General features: G+C 47.2%; 1 protein-coding gene across 1 annotated transcript in view; it reads right to left on the reverse strand.

The window, feature by feature from the left end:
* Positions 1 to 15,507, reverse strand: part of HABP2 (hyaluronan binding protein 2) — a 35,795-nt gene extending 20,288 nt beyond the window's left edge. The window contains exons 1-2 of the mRNA XM_023206631.1: positions 15,366 to 15,507; positions 1,027 to 1,063 (exon numbers count right to left, since the gene is read on the reverse strand). Of these exons, the coding sequence (XP_023062399.1) occupies positions 1,027 to 1,063; positions 15,366 to 15,434 (106 nt within the window). The 5' untranslated portion in view covers positions 15,435 to 15,507. The remainder of the gene's footprint in view (positions 1 to 1,026; positions 1,064 to 15,365) is intronic.
* Positions 15,508 to 16,592: the final 1,085 nt, after the last annotated feature.

A 16,592-nucleotide genomic window follows, 5' to 3' on the forward strand; every position in this document is an offset into this window, starting at 1 on the left:
TTCTCCTCAACTCCACAAATATCCGTGGAGCACCTGGGACAGAACGAAGACCTAGCCTTATCTTTCTGCCCATCCAGGGGTTTGCTGCTGGAGAATATTGACTGTCAAACTGAATTTGGCCCAGTTACTGCTATCTTCGTGCCAAATAAATCCCTGATTCAAGGTTCAGATGTGGCCACAGTCTCTGTGTGTTGTCTGCCTGGCTATGGCGCTCCATGGGTGACCAGCCTGTATTTCTACCAGTGGGGATGTTGGCCTCTGGCCAGATGGAGTGGTGAGCAGAATTTTCTCCCCCGGGGCTCAGAGCTGCAAAGGGAGACTCGAACCCAGAGCCAAAGGACCAGGAGTGGTTGATGTGGAAGGGGTGGCCCTGCCTAGCCTGTGCACGCTGTGGGCACAAGGCCGAGGACACAGGAAAGGGAGACGATAGGAGAGTGAGTCTGTGAGACAGAGAGCCTGTGTGAAGTTACAGGACCCACCGGGTGGTAGACGCGTTCAGCCTGAGGAAGCAAACCATTTGGGCAGAGGGGACAATGGCAGAGGTGCTGGTGAGAGGATATCACCAGGCCGGGTCAGCCTGGAGGCCGCCCTTCCACAGAAAGAGGTGGAGCAGATGAGTGTGGCACAGGGCCGGCCTGCCTGGAGCCAGGCATTGTCCCATCTCACCCTTGCTTTGCCTCGGCCTTTCACCTCATTTTAGCCTCCAATTCGCTGTGTGGCCAGGAGTAAGTTGCTTCCCCTCTCTGGGCCTCAGTTTCTTTATAAAATCAAGGGTGTTAACTACGTAGGCAGTATTTCCCTTGGGACCCTGAGCCGGGGCTCAGTGGTGTCCACAGGAAACTCAAAATTACGTGAAGCATTATGGGTGCACACATTTTGAGGGCAAGTTCTCAAAGGTGCCTGTGACACCCTGGAGCCAGTTGAACCCTGGGGTCCCTCCAACACTTCCATACTTAGGCCTCCTTTTCTCCAGCCCAGAGCCAGCCTGGGATTGGTGGGAAGCCCCTAGGAGATCAGCGCACTCACCTGGGTCCAGGCTTTCCAATAAAGACATCAGGGAGAACTGGAAAACAAAACAACACAGCAGATCAGCGTTGAGATGAGGCTCGGCCGGGCGCGTTCCTCAGGTGTCAGCCAGGGGAGACCGTATGGGATGCGGGTGCACTGTGTGCTTTCTGATGGTTGTGGCTGGGATGGAGGTTGAAGGGAGGAGGATGGGGTCTGTCTGAAGATACACGTCCCCCCCAACCACCACCTATGCACGCTGAGCACTGAAGCATTGTCCTTCTCCACAGCAGGGGGTCGTGTCGCTTGTCTGCCCCTGTCCTTGCTTTGGAACACGGCTGCCCAGGTACTGGCGTGCTCGTCAGTTGCAGTGAGTTTCATCTACTCCCTGCCTGATCACGCATTGCTGCATTTCATCCTTGTAACAGCCCTATGAAGAGGCTTGCATCAGCCTTGTTTACAGATGAGAAAATTTGGACTCGGAGGTCACGTAGCTGTGGTAGGATTTGGAATTCGTGCTGAAATCTAGGTGATTTCTTCAGGTGAAAGTTCCTGGGGATTTGGGGATGAACAGACGCTTAAAACTCTCCAGTGGCTTCCCATTGTTCTTAGAATAGAATGCAAACACCTGCCATGATCTACAAACCTCCTCCCATACTCCTCCCTCCCATTACCCCTTACTAAGCTTCAGCCACACCTGGCTTCAAAATGGCACAAGCTAAATTCCTCCCACCGCAGGGCCTTGGCAACTGTTGCTGCCTGGAAGCCCTCCTCCATGACCTTCGCTAGGTCTCAGTTTAAACGTCCTCTTCCCCGAAATATCCCATCAATATGACATTTCCCTGTCCCCATTGTTTTGTCACTGCACTTGTTTATTCCCTCCATGATCCTTACTGCAGTGCATAGCTTTACATTTATTTATTTTCGTGTCACCTGTCTCTCACATCAGACTCTGTCCTCCAGAAAGGCAGGGATTTTATCTGTTTTGTCATTGATGTATTGCCCCATACCTAGCATAGAGCTTGGCACATGGCATTCCTCAAAAAGATTTGCTGAATAAATAAATAATGATATAAAGAGTTCCTTTAATATGCAGTACTCAACCCAAAAAAGAAAGTTTTACTCATTTAATACCTGGAGTACGCTCTTCCACTTTAATCAGGGGTCAGCAAATAAGGGCCCTTGGGCCAAGTCTAGCAGTTGTGTTTTTGTAAACAAAGTTTTACTGGAAAACAACCATGCCTGTTTGTTTATGGCTGCTTTGTAGAGCGAAAGTATGACCCCAAATATTTATTATCTGACACTTCACAAACAAAGTTTGCTGAACCTTGATTTAAAGAAATAAGAGTTCTACACCACACAGCTTTTCTTTTGGGTCTTGGCTGCCAGAAAGCTGAGATCAATGAGATACATCAAGCTAGGCCGTTTGGTATATTCACTGCTTCTACCCTCTGCAGAATTTCTAATTTTCTGTTTTCCTGTAGTCTTCGTTACATGATTTTGGGAAGTAGGTAGATGATACATCAGGAAAGAAAAATAAAAAGAATAATGCATCCGAATACGATGTACTGAGGATGTACAATATCAACAGATAGTATTCTTGGCAAAAATGCTTACCCTGAATTTACTCATGAGGAACATGACAGATCCAAATTGTGAGGTTCAAATTGCAGAACATTCTACAAAACCCCTAGCCTAGCCTCCAGCAAAATGTCAACACCATAAAAGACAAAAAAAGATGGGAAGACTGTATTTTTAGTAAAGGACATGGCAACGAAATGCAGTGTGTGACTCTTAATTGGATCCCGGATTTAAAAACAATGGCATAAAGGACATTGAGTGCTGTGGTTTGTGCTGACTTGGATATTTGTCCTCTCCAAACCTCGTGCTGAAATTTGATCTCCAGTGTTGGAGGTGGGGCCTCAATGTCGGGTCATAGGGGTGGATCCATTACGAATGGATTAGTGTTCTCCCTCAGGGTAAGCAAGATTTCACTCTATTAGTTCCTAGGCGAGCTGGTTGTTAAAAAGAGCCTGGCACCTCCACCTCTTCCTCTTGCTTCCCCTCTTGCCATGTGATCTCTGCACACTGGCTTCCCTTTCCCTTCTGCCATGAGTGGAGGCAGCTTGAGGCCCTTTCCAAAAGCAGCTGCCCAATCCTGGACTTTCCAGCCCTCAGAAATCCAAGTCAAATAAACCTCTTTTTTAAAAAAATTCGTCACCCAGCCTCAGGTATTCCTTCGTAGCAACACAAAATGGACTAAGACACTGAAACAAATGGGAAATTTTAATATAGACATATTAGACAATATTACTGTGTCAATGTTGACTTTCTTGAGAGTAAACAATGGCATTGCAGTTCTGTAGGAAAATGTACTTATTCTTAAGAGACGGTGGCCAGGTGTGGTGGCTCACGCCTGTAATCCCAGCACATTGGGAGGCTGAGGTGGGCAGATCACAAGGTCAGGAGATCAAGACCATCCTGGCTAACAGTGAAACCCCGTCTCCACTAAAAATACAAAAAATTAGCCGGGCGTGGTGGTAGGTGCCTGTAGTCCCAGCTACTCGGGAGGCTGAGGCAGGAGAATGGCGTGAACCTGAGAGGCAGAGCTTGCAGTGAGCTGAGATTGCACTACTGCACTCCAGCCTGGGTGACAGAGGAAGACTCTGTCTGAAAAAAAAAAAAAGAGAGACGCTTGGTGAAGTATTTAGAGTGATGTCTGCAATTTACTTGCAAATGATTCAGCAAACAAACAGACAAAGAAAACAACTACACACACACAGGAGAACGAGAGACACAGCAACTATAATGACATTTTAACAATTGTGGCATCTATCTGATGAAGAATATTCATTGCATTATTCTTCCCACTTTTCTGTAGGTTTGAAAAATTACAAAATAACATGTTGGTGAGGGGAAAGGAATGCAAAAAAAGGAAGAGAGGCCATTTGTTATCTGGGACTGTGCCTCTGTCTAATGACTTCCTGGCTAACCACCTCCCCCACACCCTGTTTCTGCAGGCAGTGAGATGGGACGGGTGTTCTGTTTGGGGGCTGAGGGTGGGGGTTGGTATTGGGGACGCCTGGCAGACGAAGGGCAGCTCAGGCCTTAGGGGTGCTCCCGGGCCTAGGGTGCTTGAACAAGGATTGGCAGAAATGAGTACCTCTGGGGGGTGAGTGCCAGAGAGGTGCCATGAGGGGACCCTAATATGGTTTGGCTGTGTCTCCACCCAAATCTTATCTTGAACTGTAGCTCCCATAATCCCCGTGTGTCATGGGAGGGACCATGTGGGAGGTAATTGAATCATGGGGGCATGTTTTTCCCGTGCTGTTCTCATGATAGTAATTAAGTCTTATGAGATCTGATGGTTTTATACAGGGCAGCTCCCCTGTACACACTGTCTTGCCTGCCACCATGTAAGACGTGTCTTTTACCTTCTGCCATGATTGTGAGGCCTCCCCAGCCATGTGGAACTGTGAGTCTATTAAACCTCTTTTTCTTTATAGATTACACAGTCTCGGGTATGTCTTTATTAGCAGCATGAGAATGGACTAATACACTAAGACCTCAAGGACAAAGGTTACCCCTCCTTCAATCTCACCCTCATCACCTCCAGTCATCTGGGCCTTAGTACTGGTCCTTTCTCCCTGCTGTGCCTTTCTCAGGGCAGGGCCTGTCTGCCTAGACCTGTCTCCACCCAGTCCTGAGGAGATTCCCTACAAATTCTTCTCTTTGAACTGCATAGGATGGGCCATGCCCTAAGAAGTGGGCAGAAGACTTTGAGGGACATCCTTCCTCAGGGTCCAGCACGGAAGGGCCCTCCAGGACCTGCACCTGGGCCAGCGTTGCACATCCTGGCTCCAGCTGGAGCCTGAGGGACAGCCGGGTGCCGTGCTGCCTACAGCCAGCAGGTGGCAGACGTGTCCTTCCTAGGAGCTGGCGCTCAGAGGGAAATCAAACAAAAAGAAAGCCTAGACTTCCTGGGCTGGGCTCTCAGGGAGCCTGAAGCTGATGTGCGGCTTGGGCTGCCTGTCAGGCGGTCGCCGGAATCTGAAGCAAGTCACTCATTTTGTGACCCACAGTGTCCACCCACAGAGAGGGGCCGTGGTGCAATGTGGAAACTGGTAGCCCCAGCACCCGGCTGGATATTTGGGGACGATATGGGAAAGTCCCGGCTGAGAATGGATTACTTATGCCTGTATCTGGATCCCTGAAACTAACCTGGATGATGGCAGGTGGGAAGGGTGGACACAGTATTTACCTCCTTTCACTCCATCATTCCATTAACTCTTACCCCAGAGACAAGGAAAGAAGAACGCTTACTCCTGCGACTCGCACATCCAAAGAGAAAGATCAATGCAAGAGTAGGAGCAAGAGATAACTAAGAAGCAGAAAACTGATGTCAGTTCACATTCCTTTAGAGCTGACGATGTGCCATCAGCTGTGCTAAATATTTTGCGTGCGTTTTGTCTTGTTTGTTGCACACAATACTTCATAATTTAGGTATTATGATTAGGTCCATTTTAGAGGTGAGAAAACTGATGTTTCCAGATATTAAGTTGTCTAAAATAACTTAACTAGAAAATGCAGGACAGGAGAGCGTCGGTCTCACATCAGAGTCCTTGCTCTTCTTAGTCACCATTGCCCTGAGGGACCAGGAAGCTGCCACGTGTACACAGTAATAAAGCGAGGATGGAGGAGAAAGAAACAGAAAAGCTCCTTAACCTTAAGAGAAGCAGGTGTTGAGCTAGGTTCAAAATCAGGGGCACTGTTCTTGGAACACTTTATAAAAAGGCCTATCTGTGGGCCGGGCGTGGTGGCTCACGCCTGTAATCCCAACATTTTAGGAGGCCGAGGTGGGCAGATCACTTGAGGCCAGGAGTTGGAGACCAGCTTGGCCAACATGGCAAAACCCCATCTCTACTAAAAATACAAAAATTAGCCAGGCATGGTGGCAGGTGCCTGTAATCTCAGTACTCGTGTGGCTGAGGCACAAGAATCGCTTGAACCTGGGAAGTGGAGGTTGCAGTGAGCTGAGATCGTGCCACTGCACTTCAGCCTGGGTGACAGAGTGAGAGTGTCTTAAAAAAAAAAAACAGCTTGTCTAATCTGGCCTAGGCCTGGCTAGGCCTGGCAGGCCACAGAGAGGGCCTACTTAGCCCCAGTGACAGCTGGAGAAAGTACAAAAGTCAGATTGAGCCTCAACCAGCCTCCTACTGCGGTAAATACATCTTAACAAACATCTCCACCCACATCAAAAGGCATGTAAGCCACTACTCACTTCTCCCACCACATCCATTCCTAGTTTCAAAAGGGCTAAAATAGCACGTGGTCCCAGCTGAGCCATCTTCTCTTAGAGGGTGGACGCTGCTGCTTCTGCACATGGTAAAGTAGCTGCTTTGTAGTATATTTAGAAAGACCATTCTAGATCCAACTACCGTTTCTTCTACTCCACACTTGGGATTTCTCAATGGATCCCTGGCTTAGGACACTGACCTCAAAGTTAAGAGCAGGCCCTTAGCAATGCTAAACTGCCTAAACCACCAGAATCTCAAAGTCTGGTGTCCTCCCAGGTTAAGGCTGGTTAGTGAGGAAGGCAGGGAGAGAAGGATCCCGTGTCTCTGAGTCTTACTGATTTACAGTGTAATCTCCTTGGTTGTGGGGTGCACATACATATAATCTATTTTGTCCGATCTTTAATCCAGTGATTATTTCAACTAAGATTCTTCCTCTGCCTTCCAGAATTCCAAAACTTCTGGAAGACAAAACAGAAAGCCTAAAAGTCTAAGCTGATGTGTTCCAGGAATTCACTGGTAGAAAATGTTCTCAGAGGGATTAGGAGGCAGTGACGGGGGAGATGGGGCCAGATTCGTCTTTCGGGGAAAGAGGCTCAGCTCAGAATGAACTAAGAGCAGAGAAATCTTCCGCTTGCTGGGTAAAAGGCTGGGACTCTAATCACACCATCCCTTCCTCCTTGCATGTTCTACCCTATGCCTGGTGGTAGTCCACATGTTGCCAACCACCAGGGAGGGACTGCATTACTCCCAAGGGCAGCTGGCGAGGAGAGCCTTCTACACTATGGCCATGGTTAAGGCTTGCAACCGCTGGACTGGAAGGTGGACAGGACAAGTGTGCACAGTTCAGCAGGGCCAGTCCCCCTGCTGGGCAAAGAGCTCAAGGCCAGAGCGAGTAGTGGAGGTGGCAGAGGGCAGAGGCTGCCAGTGCCCAGGCCAAGTCCTGCCTCATGTTGTTCTTCTCTGGCTCCTGCTACAAAGATAAGCGACGTCATTTCAGCCTGAGTTGAAATCATCACTGGATTAAAGATAGGACAAAATAGACTAGATGTATACACTCCCCACTTCCAAGAAGATTACACTATAAATCAGTAGGATTCAGAGACACAGGCTCCTTCTCTCTCTGCCCCTCCCTGACTTTCTGTCTAACCAACTTTATCCTAGAAGACACCAAGATGAGCAGTTGTGCCAACCTACTCAGTCCTTTTATTTGAAAATTGCGGTAACTTACACAGAACATCACGTTTATCGTTTTGACCGTTTGTAAGTGTACTATTCAGTGATACTAATTACATTCACAATGCTGTGTACCCATCACCACGCTCTAATCCCCAAACTTTTTCATCATCCCCAACATAGACTGTACTCGTTGAACAGAAATGCCTCCTTCTTCTCCCTCAGCCCTTCTAATCTCTAGCCTATTTTCTGTCTCTGTGCATTTGGCAATTCTAAGTATCTCATGGAAGCGGGATCCTACAATATTTGTCCTTCTGGGACTGCCTTTATTTCACTCTGCGTCATGTTTCCAAGGTCTTCTAGGTAGCATGTATCAAACTTTCCCTCCTTTTTGCAGCTAAATAGTATTCCATTGTTGCCATCTATCTAAACACATGTTGTTTATGCATTCGTCTCTTGATGGACATGGGTCATTTACACCTTTTGGCTATTGTGAATAATGCTGCTATGAACATTGGTGTACAGCTTTCTGTTCGTCTCTGCTTTCGGTTCTTTTAGATATGTGCTTAGATGTAGAATTGCTGGGTCCTAGGGTAGTTCTACGTTTAACTTTGTCAGGGACCGCCATACTGTTTTCCACAGTGGCTGCACCATTTTACATACCTACCAGTGAGAGTTCCAATTTCTCCACATGCTCACCCACACTTGTTATTCCCCATTCTTGAAAATGATAGCCATCCTAACAGGTATGAAGTGAGCCATCCTAATAGGTGTGAAGTGGTGCCACTCCGTCCCTTCGTAGGCACAGGAATCTTGCCCTTCTTGCTTTTGCACACGTTGCTCAATGTCATCTCAAGACTGGCAGGTTCACGGCAGCTTTGCTTTCACCTGAAGCTCAGGGCAAGGGGGCAAAGACTTTCATGGGGAAATGTGGAAGCCAAATGAGAAGGCGCTGGCCAGCAGTGCCTGTGGATGGTTTCCTTCCTGGATACCTGGGTGAAGCTGTTCACCAGACCACAGTGATGAGCCAGGAGCCACTGTAGAGAGGAACTGGCTTAGACCCTTCATTTGCAGAGGAGGAAGCTGAGGCCCAGCATGGTGAAGTGGCTTCACCATGGACAAGGTCAAGGATGCATTGGGGCAGGGGAGGGACTCAAGCTCGGGTCTCTTGGCTCTGACACTGGTCACCTGTGCTTGGCTCAGAGGGACTCTGTGCAGCTTCCATGCTCTAAAGCCCAGAGCTGGCCACTCTGACCCTGCCCAGCTAAGGGCTGAGCTGCAGCTTCCTGTGACAGTGGCAGGCAGAGATGGGATGGGGTAAGAGGCAGAAAGAGAAGAGTCCCATTTGTACATCCGGGGAATTTCCATTTTAAAGACATTGGTTCTTAAACCTCAATGTGCATAAGAATTGTCTGGACAGCTTGATAAAAATACAGATCCCTGGGGCCCACCTGCAGAGGTTGTGTGTCCATGGGTCTGAGGTGGGCCGGGAACACAACACCCACGTTCCACCAGTGCCCAGGCGACTCTGCCCTTGGCCACACTTTGGTTATACCAAGCTCTCTTGGATGTGAAGCTTCTGGCTGAGGGGACTCAGGGCCTATCTTTGCTCCTGTGCAAGTTGTTGAGTTTCTCTGTGCCTCAGTTTCCCCAGTTATAAAAGTAAGACTTCCCTCTCCCAATTCCAGTGTTTTATTCAAGGAGCTTTGGCTGCTCAGGAGGAGAATGGCATTTGCAATGATTACTCTACAGGTGAGACTTGGTGAGAAATACCTGTACAAATGGCTCATCCCAGGGACTTGGGGCAAACAGATGGTGGTGGAGGGGAGCTTTGAAGGTTAGGGAGTGAGGCCATCCAAGACAAGGAGGCTGGGTGAAAATTCTGCATCTGATAATGCTCTTGGAAGACTTTTTAAAAGGCAAGCAAAGGCCAGGTGTGGTGGCTCACGCCTGTAATTCCAACACTTTGGGAGGCCAGGGCAGGTGGATCACTTGAGGTCAGGAGTTTGAGACCAGCCTGGCCAGGATGGTGAAACCCTGTGTCTACCAAGAATACAAAAATTAGCTGGGCGTAGTGGAGGGTGCCTGCAATCCCAGCTACTTGGGAGGCTGAGTCAGGAGAATCGCTTTAACCTGGGAGGCAGAGGTTGCATTGAGCCAAGATCGCACCATTGCACTCCAGCCTGAGCAACAGAGTGAGACTTTATCTCAAAAAAAAAAAAAAAAAAAAAAAATTAAGACAAGCAAGTGGACAAAACGAAAGCGCAGCTGAGAGTGGGGCCTGCCTTATAAGCACAAGCCCCCACATTGCCCTTTTTGGTCAATCAGCCCCAGCAAATAGTCCAGGGCTACAGGAAGGTAACTCCCCCGCAGGGCATCCGCACCACCTCTGCTGAAGCTGTGCTCACTCCTGCGCTTTCCAAGGCATCAGATGTGAGCCACTGGGGGTACCTAAGTTGACTGAGGTGGTGCCTAGCCAGGACGTGAAATAACAGCATTAGAATAAAACAGAAACAGCGTGAGAAAGTCTTTCTTTTCTCAGGGTGACTGTCCTTCCAATCCCACCAAGGGGAAGGACTGGGGGGTGCTGCTGTCTCCATCCTCTGACTCCTACTGATCTTTCCTCTAAGGAGGAGAAAGCTGCTTCAGGCTCAGAGCTTTAGCATGTCACCAGCAGCCAGCTAGAATTCAACGACATCATTTCGCTTTCTTTGTAGTGATGACAATTTCCTTTAGAACGAAATCAATTTAGAGGAAAGGTGAGTCTTTAACAAAAGTATTAAGAAACTAATTTGGGCATTGGCAGAATTTCTGAAGATGGCTTCATTCATAACTGAAGTTTTGAAAACACTGAATGAACTGGTTTGCTAGCTGGCAAGACTCGATCTTTGTGATGTTGGAAAGCAAAGCTTCGGGGCTACCGAGGGAGGGTCCAGGTGGGAGTGACTTTGTCTCCTGCTGGAAGCTGGAGTCTCAGGCTGCTGCCCATTTTGACACCTTTGATACCACACGGAACGGTCTTGTTTGTCTTTGGGCGGTGCCAGGCGTGATGATCTCAACCACAGTGCTTATGAGCAAAGAACTTGGTGTTGGACAGACCTTGAATCCCAGAACTGTAACCTCCCAGAGGTGCCATCTTGGGTAGACGATTTAACTGCTCTGTGCTTAGTTTCTTGTCTATGAAATGAGAATGACATTGGTCCCTGCCTCATAGGGTTTGGGGAAAGCTTAAATGAGATAATAAACATAAAACATGCCTCATCTGGTATAGGTAGAGACTTTATAAATGGTTGCTGCTACTATTAATTATTATGATTACTCTTACTGCGATTATTATTAGCCACTGTTGTCAGTGAGTTCATTTTGTTTCCTCAGGGTGCACCCCTGCCGGAAGGGCCGACTAAGGAGAACTTACTCAGCGTCAACTTTTCCTGGAACTTGTTTGCAGGTCACAGGCATGGCGCACCAACCCCCTCCCCTCACCATTTTTCCTGGGATTGTTGCCAAGTCTTAAGCCAGGAAAGCTTGTTATATTAATTATGAAGAAAAAGCATGTTTTATTTAAAATCCCGGCTGCCAAATATTCTGCCATGCTGTTTCTCTGTGACAGCAGAATTGCTCTTGCATTTAGGAAACTCTAATGAATTTAAAATATAAATATACCTGTGCCTATATACGCGTGTGATTTCCCGCCACCTGATTTCCCTAAATACTAGTGTACACCGCTAAAGGTAATGAGTTGGACTTGTGCTTCGGATCAGTTAAAAAAAAATCTATGAGAATTTGCAGTGAAATTCAGTCCCTCCCCTTTCTCTAAGACTGTGTAGATGGCAGTAAGAGGGAGGAATGCCTCTTCAGTCTCTCCTAGGCCCAAAAGAGACTGGCATTCTGGAGGCTTTGAAAAGAGTGGCTCTCATCTTCCTGTCCAAGGCCTTGTTTGGTCCTGGAGCCCATGCAGGTGTGGATGCTTGAATTAATCGGATGCTGAGCCTGGTCACTTGCCCATCTCACACTGGCTCCGATAAGTCAATATCCACAGTGTTTCTGAGCAATAGCCAGAGAAGTGCACTAAGGCAGAACCAGGCAGACAATGCACACTGGTCAAGAGGAAGCCTTCTAGATAGTATAGGGGCCAGGCATGATGTCTTACACCTGTCATCTTAGCACTTTGAGAGGCCAAGGCAAGAGGATCCTTTAAGGTCAGGAGTTCGATGCCAGCCTGTGGAACACAGCAAAAACCAGTCTCTACAAAAAAAAAAAAAAAAAAAAAAAAAAGAGTAAAAGAGAGAGAGAGAGGACTAGCAGGATCTGGGAAACTCAGCTTTCTTTCTTTCTTTCTTTCTTTCTTTCTTTCTTTCTTTCTTTCTTAGAGAGAATGCAATGGCACCTTCTCTCCTCACTGCAGTCTCCACCTCCTGGGCTCAAGTGATGCTTCCGCCTCAACCTCCCAAGTAGCTGAGACTATAGACATGTACCACCACACCTGCTTAATTAAAAAAAAATTTTTTTTGGTAGAGACAGGGTCTTGCTATGTTGCTAGTCTCAAACTCCTGGCCTCAAGCAATCCTCCCACCTTGGCCTCCCAAAGTGCTGGGATTCAGGCATGAACTAGCACGCCTGGCCTCAAACTTCTAATAACAGCAGCAGTGGCTAGCCCTCTCCATGGTGCCAGCCAAGAATGTGAACCCAGTGCTACTCACATGTCTGATTTTCAAGAAAAGCTGGGAATCTGTAACTTTATGGGAAATGTTCTGTGTTCCGATTTTCAAATGTGGCCAAGCAATTAAAATAAAACTAAAATACTCTTCGAGCCAATCTTCTACCCACCAAATTGAACTTGAACTGTGAGCAAAGTGTATTTCAAGCTGCCAATTTGCAACTTCTGACCTAGGCAAACTTTTCTGTAGCTTTATACCTGGGAAGATTCTAGAGTTCTAGGGTTTCAAAAGCCCAGAAATGTAAGCATCGTTTTAATTGAAAGCACCTCCTTTGCAGGGGAGAGAAGGCTTTGTCTTTCCTCCTTTCTAGGGATGGGCTGAGTAAGCAGGCAAGCTTGACAAGCATTGTCCTCTGGTTTCTGGGCTTGGAGAGGTCAAATTCCATTATGGCTGAGCCCAGCTGGGCCCCAAATCACTCTAAGAATCCTAGCAAGAAGAGATTTCTAAGACAGTCCATGCCTTATTTACAGTTTAGCAGGCCTCCTGTGATGAACGTGGAGTCAGACAGTTCTGGCCCCAATCCTGGCCGGAAAGTTAGTTTAACATCTCTGGGTTTGTATCTTATCCATAAAACAGGAATAATGATAAGAGGCTGTGCTGGACAGGTGCTCAAAAATGATAGGTTAGAAAAACCAAATCTCGACTAAAACAGGAAGGCACAATGAATGATGCCTTGGAGTTCACAGCAATGATTTTTGACCCATATCTCTTGGGCTAGTGGATATCAGAATAAAAATCTCCATGACAGATGATTCCAAAGAACAGTCCTCATTTGCTACACGATCTGAATTCACGGGAGAGTACCTGGGCATCTTTCCAATGAATAGTGACCACAGATCTTGCAGCTGTCTTTCTTTGGAGTTTCAGAGACACGTGGAGTCCATTACGCTTCACCTAGCAAACATGTGCCTGATCTAAGAGCCTCCTTTCCCTACAGGAAAAGCCATGCCCCTGAAGCTGTACGAGCCAAAGAAATCTCATCCTCACCCAGGGTCCCAGACAGGAGACTGGCTACACAGAAACCAGTCTGTAATCTAGAGCTCAGCTCTGCCACTCATCAGCTGTATGACTTGGGACTGGCCCAGTTTTCCAGCTTTGTTTCTGTAAAATGGGAGCATAGTAGGAATTACTTCTTGGGGTCCTTCCAGAGATGAACTAATTCATGGAAAGTTCAGGGGCTAGCACTCAGGACTCCTCATTCAATGGTAGCAGTTAGTTATGACTTTCAGCTGTGTGGGGCTGGAGAGGCCGCCCAGCCCAGCTGGCTATGTGGCTTCTTTACCCCCCATGATGCCCCAAACTCTCCAAAGCATCTGAACGAGTTGGCCACTTTCCCCTGATGTCTGTGTGCCGGCCTGTGGAACACAAGCCGCCTTCCCGACCACCTGTCTGGCACACATCTGGGGTAAGAAAGCATTCCAAAGCCCCGAATCCTCTCTTTGGAATTGACTAAGCTCATTGCCTGAAGGCTAACTCTCATATTTTCTCTTTTATCCATTATTGACTTATAATTTCATCGCTAACCCTAAAAATTCACTAGGGTTTGCAAAAAAGGGATTTTTCGGGACCATTATCCTTTTGTGAACTTCAAACAGACTGTGTCAACGTTTCTCCTTGCCTGCAAAGTTTAGGATCTAATTCTTTCTGACTGGTATGTTCTCTGGGTCCTGTGTGGGCCTCTGATGATTTCTCCTGCCTTTCTCTAGACCTGTGGTATTTCTGCTGTGTCTCGGCCTCAGACACCCAACAAGCCATCAAATGATGTATGGGCTTGACAACAATTTGTAATTGCAGCCACCACACACACACAAGTCATGATTTGAAAAGAAAACCCTTTCAGAAGTGAGTCACCTGGCAACTTAATACAGAGCTAAGGTAGGTGTCTGAGCACAGTTGACGGAAAAGAAAGGAGAAGCTATTGTTTTAAAAACATGCTAATCAGAAAACCTGTAACTTAATCTGCTTCTTTCAGGAAATGCTCTATGGAGTGAAATGGGGAACAACATGCAAAGGTACTTAACAAGACAGAGAGGTTATGACTGTTATTTCAGTTCTCATCCTCTGCCCACTTTCTAGCACCCCTCCCCAACAAGGCGGAGCACTCCCTGATTTTTATAGAGAAGTTGTGTTCATTCTTGACATTTTAAGGGAGTAGAACTCACATTTATTTGCAAGCCACATACATGACCTCGTTTAATTGCAGCCCTCCCCAAATCTATGAGAGGTTAGCACTTGATCTGCAGAGGACAACACTGAGGCTCAGACACATTATGTTCCTTGCCCAACATTCCACAGCTAGAATGTGGCAAAGCTGAGATTCAAACCCTGGCTCCAAAGCCCACATTCATGCCTCAGACTACAACCAGCACGGAACTCCCAGGAGACTCTATTTCTGTGCAAGGCCCTGTTTCACATGCCCACAGAGATCCATCTGACGCTCTTGGACCACGGCACGCAGGAGGAACTAACGTCTTGACAAGTCATCTGCTCTGTAAGGTCCTGAGTCCTCCATTCAAGACTCTCTGACGGGACTTCCCTTCCCTGCTCACTGCAACCTCCCTTGGGCCCCTGCTCACCTTCTCTGCCTCATCCGCTGCTGTCATGGGAAAAAGGAGACAAAGTACCAAACACAAAGCTTCTCCCCAAATCCAAACGATTTATGCGGACCCATTTCCAGGATCGTTTGCAGTCAGCGGGCTTCCCCTCTAAGGCCATAGTGCATTGGTTCTTACCCTAGTGTCAGCCCCACATCGCTGGAAAGCTGTGTGTGTCAACACCAATAGATAGGTATATTTTCCTGGGGAGAGACTTTATAGCTTTCCATGGCTTCTCAAAGGGGTCTATGAGATCCACGACAGGTTACAACACATGCCCTGGGGCACATTTTCTTGCCCCAGTCTCCTTTGCTGGAATGCATTCATCAAGTGCATTCCAGCACTTTGAGCCACCTTGGAATGCTCCAAGGTGGCTCAAGTCAGACACATGTTCCCTTGGGAGTGGCTCTTCAAAAGAAACCAAGCCACAGGCCTGCACTGGTTCTTGTAGTTAGAACATCTCCAACTTGGCAACTCCAGCCTTTTACTCTAAAGTTTCTCATCACTCCCAACCTAGCTTGGTCCTCCTAGTAAACTTCAGAGTCTCTCAACTACAGTTATTAGAAAAGAACACTCACCCCACAGGCTGTCTTTCCCACCAGAGCCATTAACAGCAGAACATGGAGATCAGACATCTTGGCAAACATCTTTGTAGTTTAAGGACTTGTGTTTTGCTCTCAATAAAATTTCTTTTGTTGTCTATGCCTTTAGGGGGGAAAATGTCAGTCTCCAAGGATTCAGGAACAAATGAAGAGGATGCAAATTATTAACTAGGCATCAAATACTGTTTAATGTTTAATGTTTTGCAAACCAACTATCTTGATTAAACAAATGGCAACTTTGGGGCTGGGCTGAGTCATGAGGTGGTTTCTCTTCTGGGGAGAAACTCTCCAAAGAAAGTAGCTGACATAAAGAGCCCCTGGCTCCACGGTGCACATGGCAGCTGCTGGGTGTTCTGTACAGAAAGCCTGACAGTGTAACTAGCATCCCAGCCTCAGGATAAAAGATCAGGTGAAGCCTGTGCCACAGGCCTCTGCCAGTGCCGATTTGTACAGAATGTTAATAGACTTCTGGTTCATCAAATCGCAAACAGAATTAAGGCATGGATGGGTTCCTAATAACATCACACTTTATATTCGTGAGAGATCAATTAAAGGATGCAAAACTGCTATTGACAAACATTGATTCTGGGCCCTTTGAAGTGTTGCCCACAGTTGCTTGTTGCCTTCAAAAGTTTTCTTTTAAACCTCATTACATAAGGCTTTTACTTTTTAATTATTTTTTCCCTTTCATTGGAGTCTTTCTTTGATCAAGGGGAGGAAAAAAAAACATGGTGTTCATATTTCGGGACAATTGTTTCCTATGTTCCTTATTTAGTTATGCTTGTTGCAGGTAGAGTTCTATTAAGCAGCAATTACCTATTAAGTGTGGGTTCTTGTGGATACAATTGATCTCTTTAATAGGCATGATCTTGATCTCCTGTAAACAACTGACTGCCCACAGTAATCTATGCCTGGGTTCCAGGAATCCTCCGGACCTGAGTCATAAATCCAGGTTTTGAAATGCCGCTGCCAGCGGAGGCACGTGCTCACCCGTGCCCCCTGCCCAGCCCTTCCCCCACTTGCTATCCCTGTTTGGCACGTGGACTGCGTCAGTGGTTGCATCTACTTCTGAAAGCCAAGTTGCCAGCCTGGGAGGGCCGCACAGGTCTGAGCCCGGAAGAATGCCCCAGTCACCAGATGAGCCTTGAAGGACTGGCCAAGTCCTGGTCCTGCCATTTTACCTCCTAAATAACTTATTTTCTT

This window comes from Piliocolobus tephrosceles, chromosome 9 (assembly GCF_002776525.5).
Source record: "Piliocolobus tephrosceles isolate RC106 chromosome 9, ASM277652v3, whole genome shotgun sequence".
In the NCBI taxonomy this organism is placed as follows: Eukaryota; Metazoa; Chordata; class Mammalia; order Primates; family Cercopithecidae; genus Piliocolobus; species Piliocolobus tephrosceles.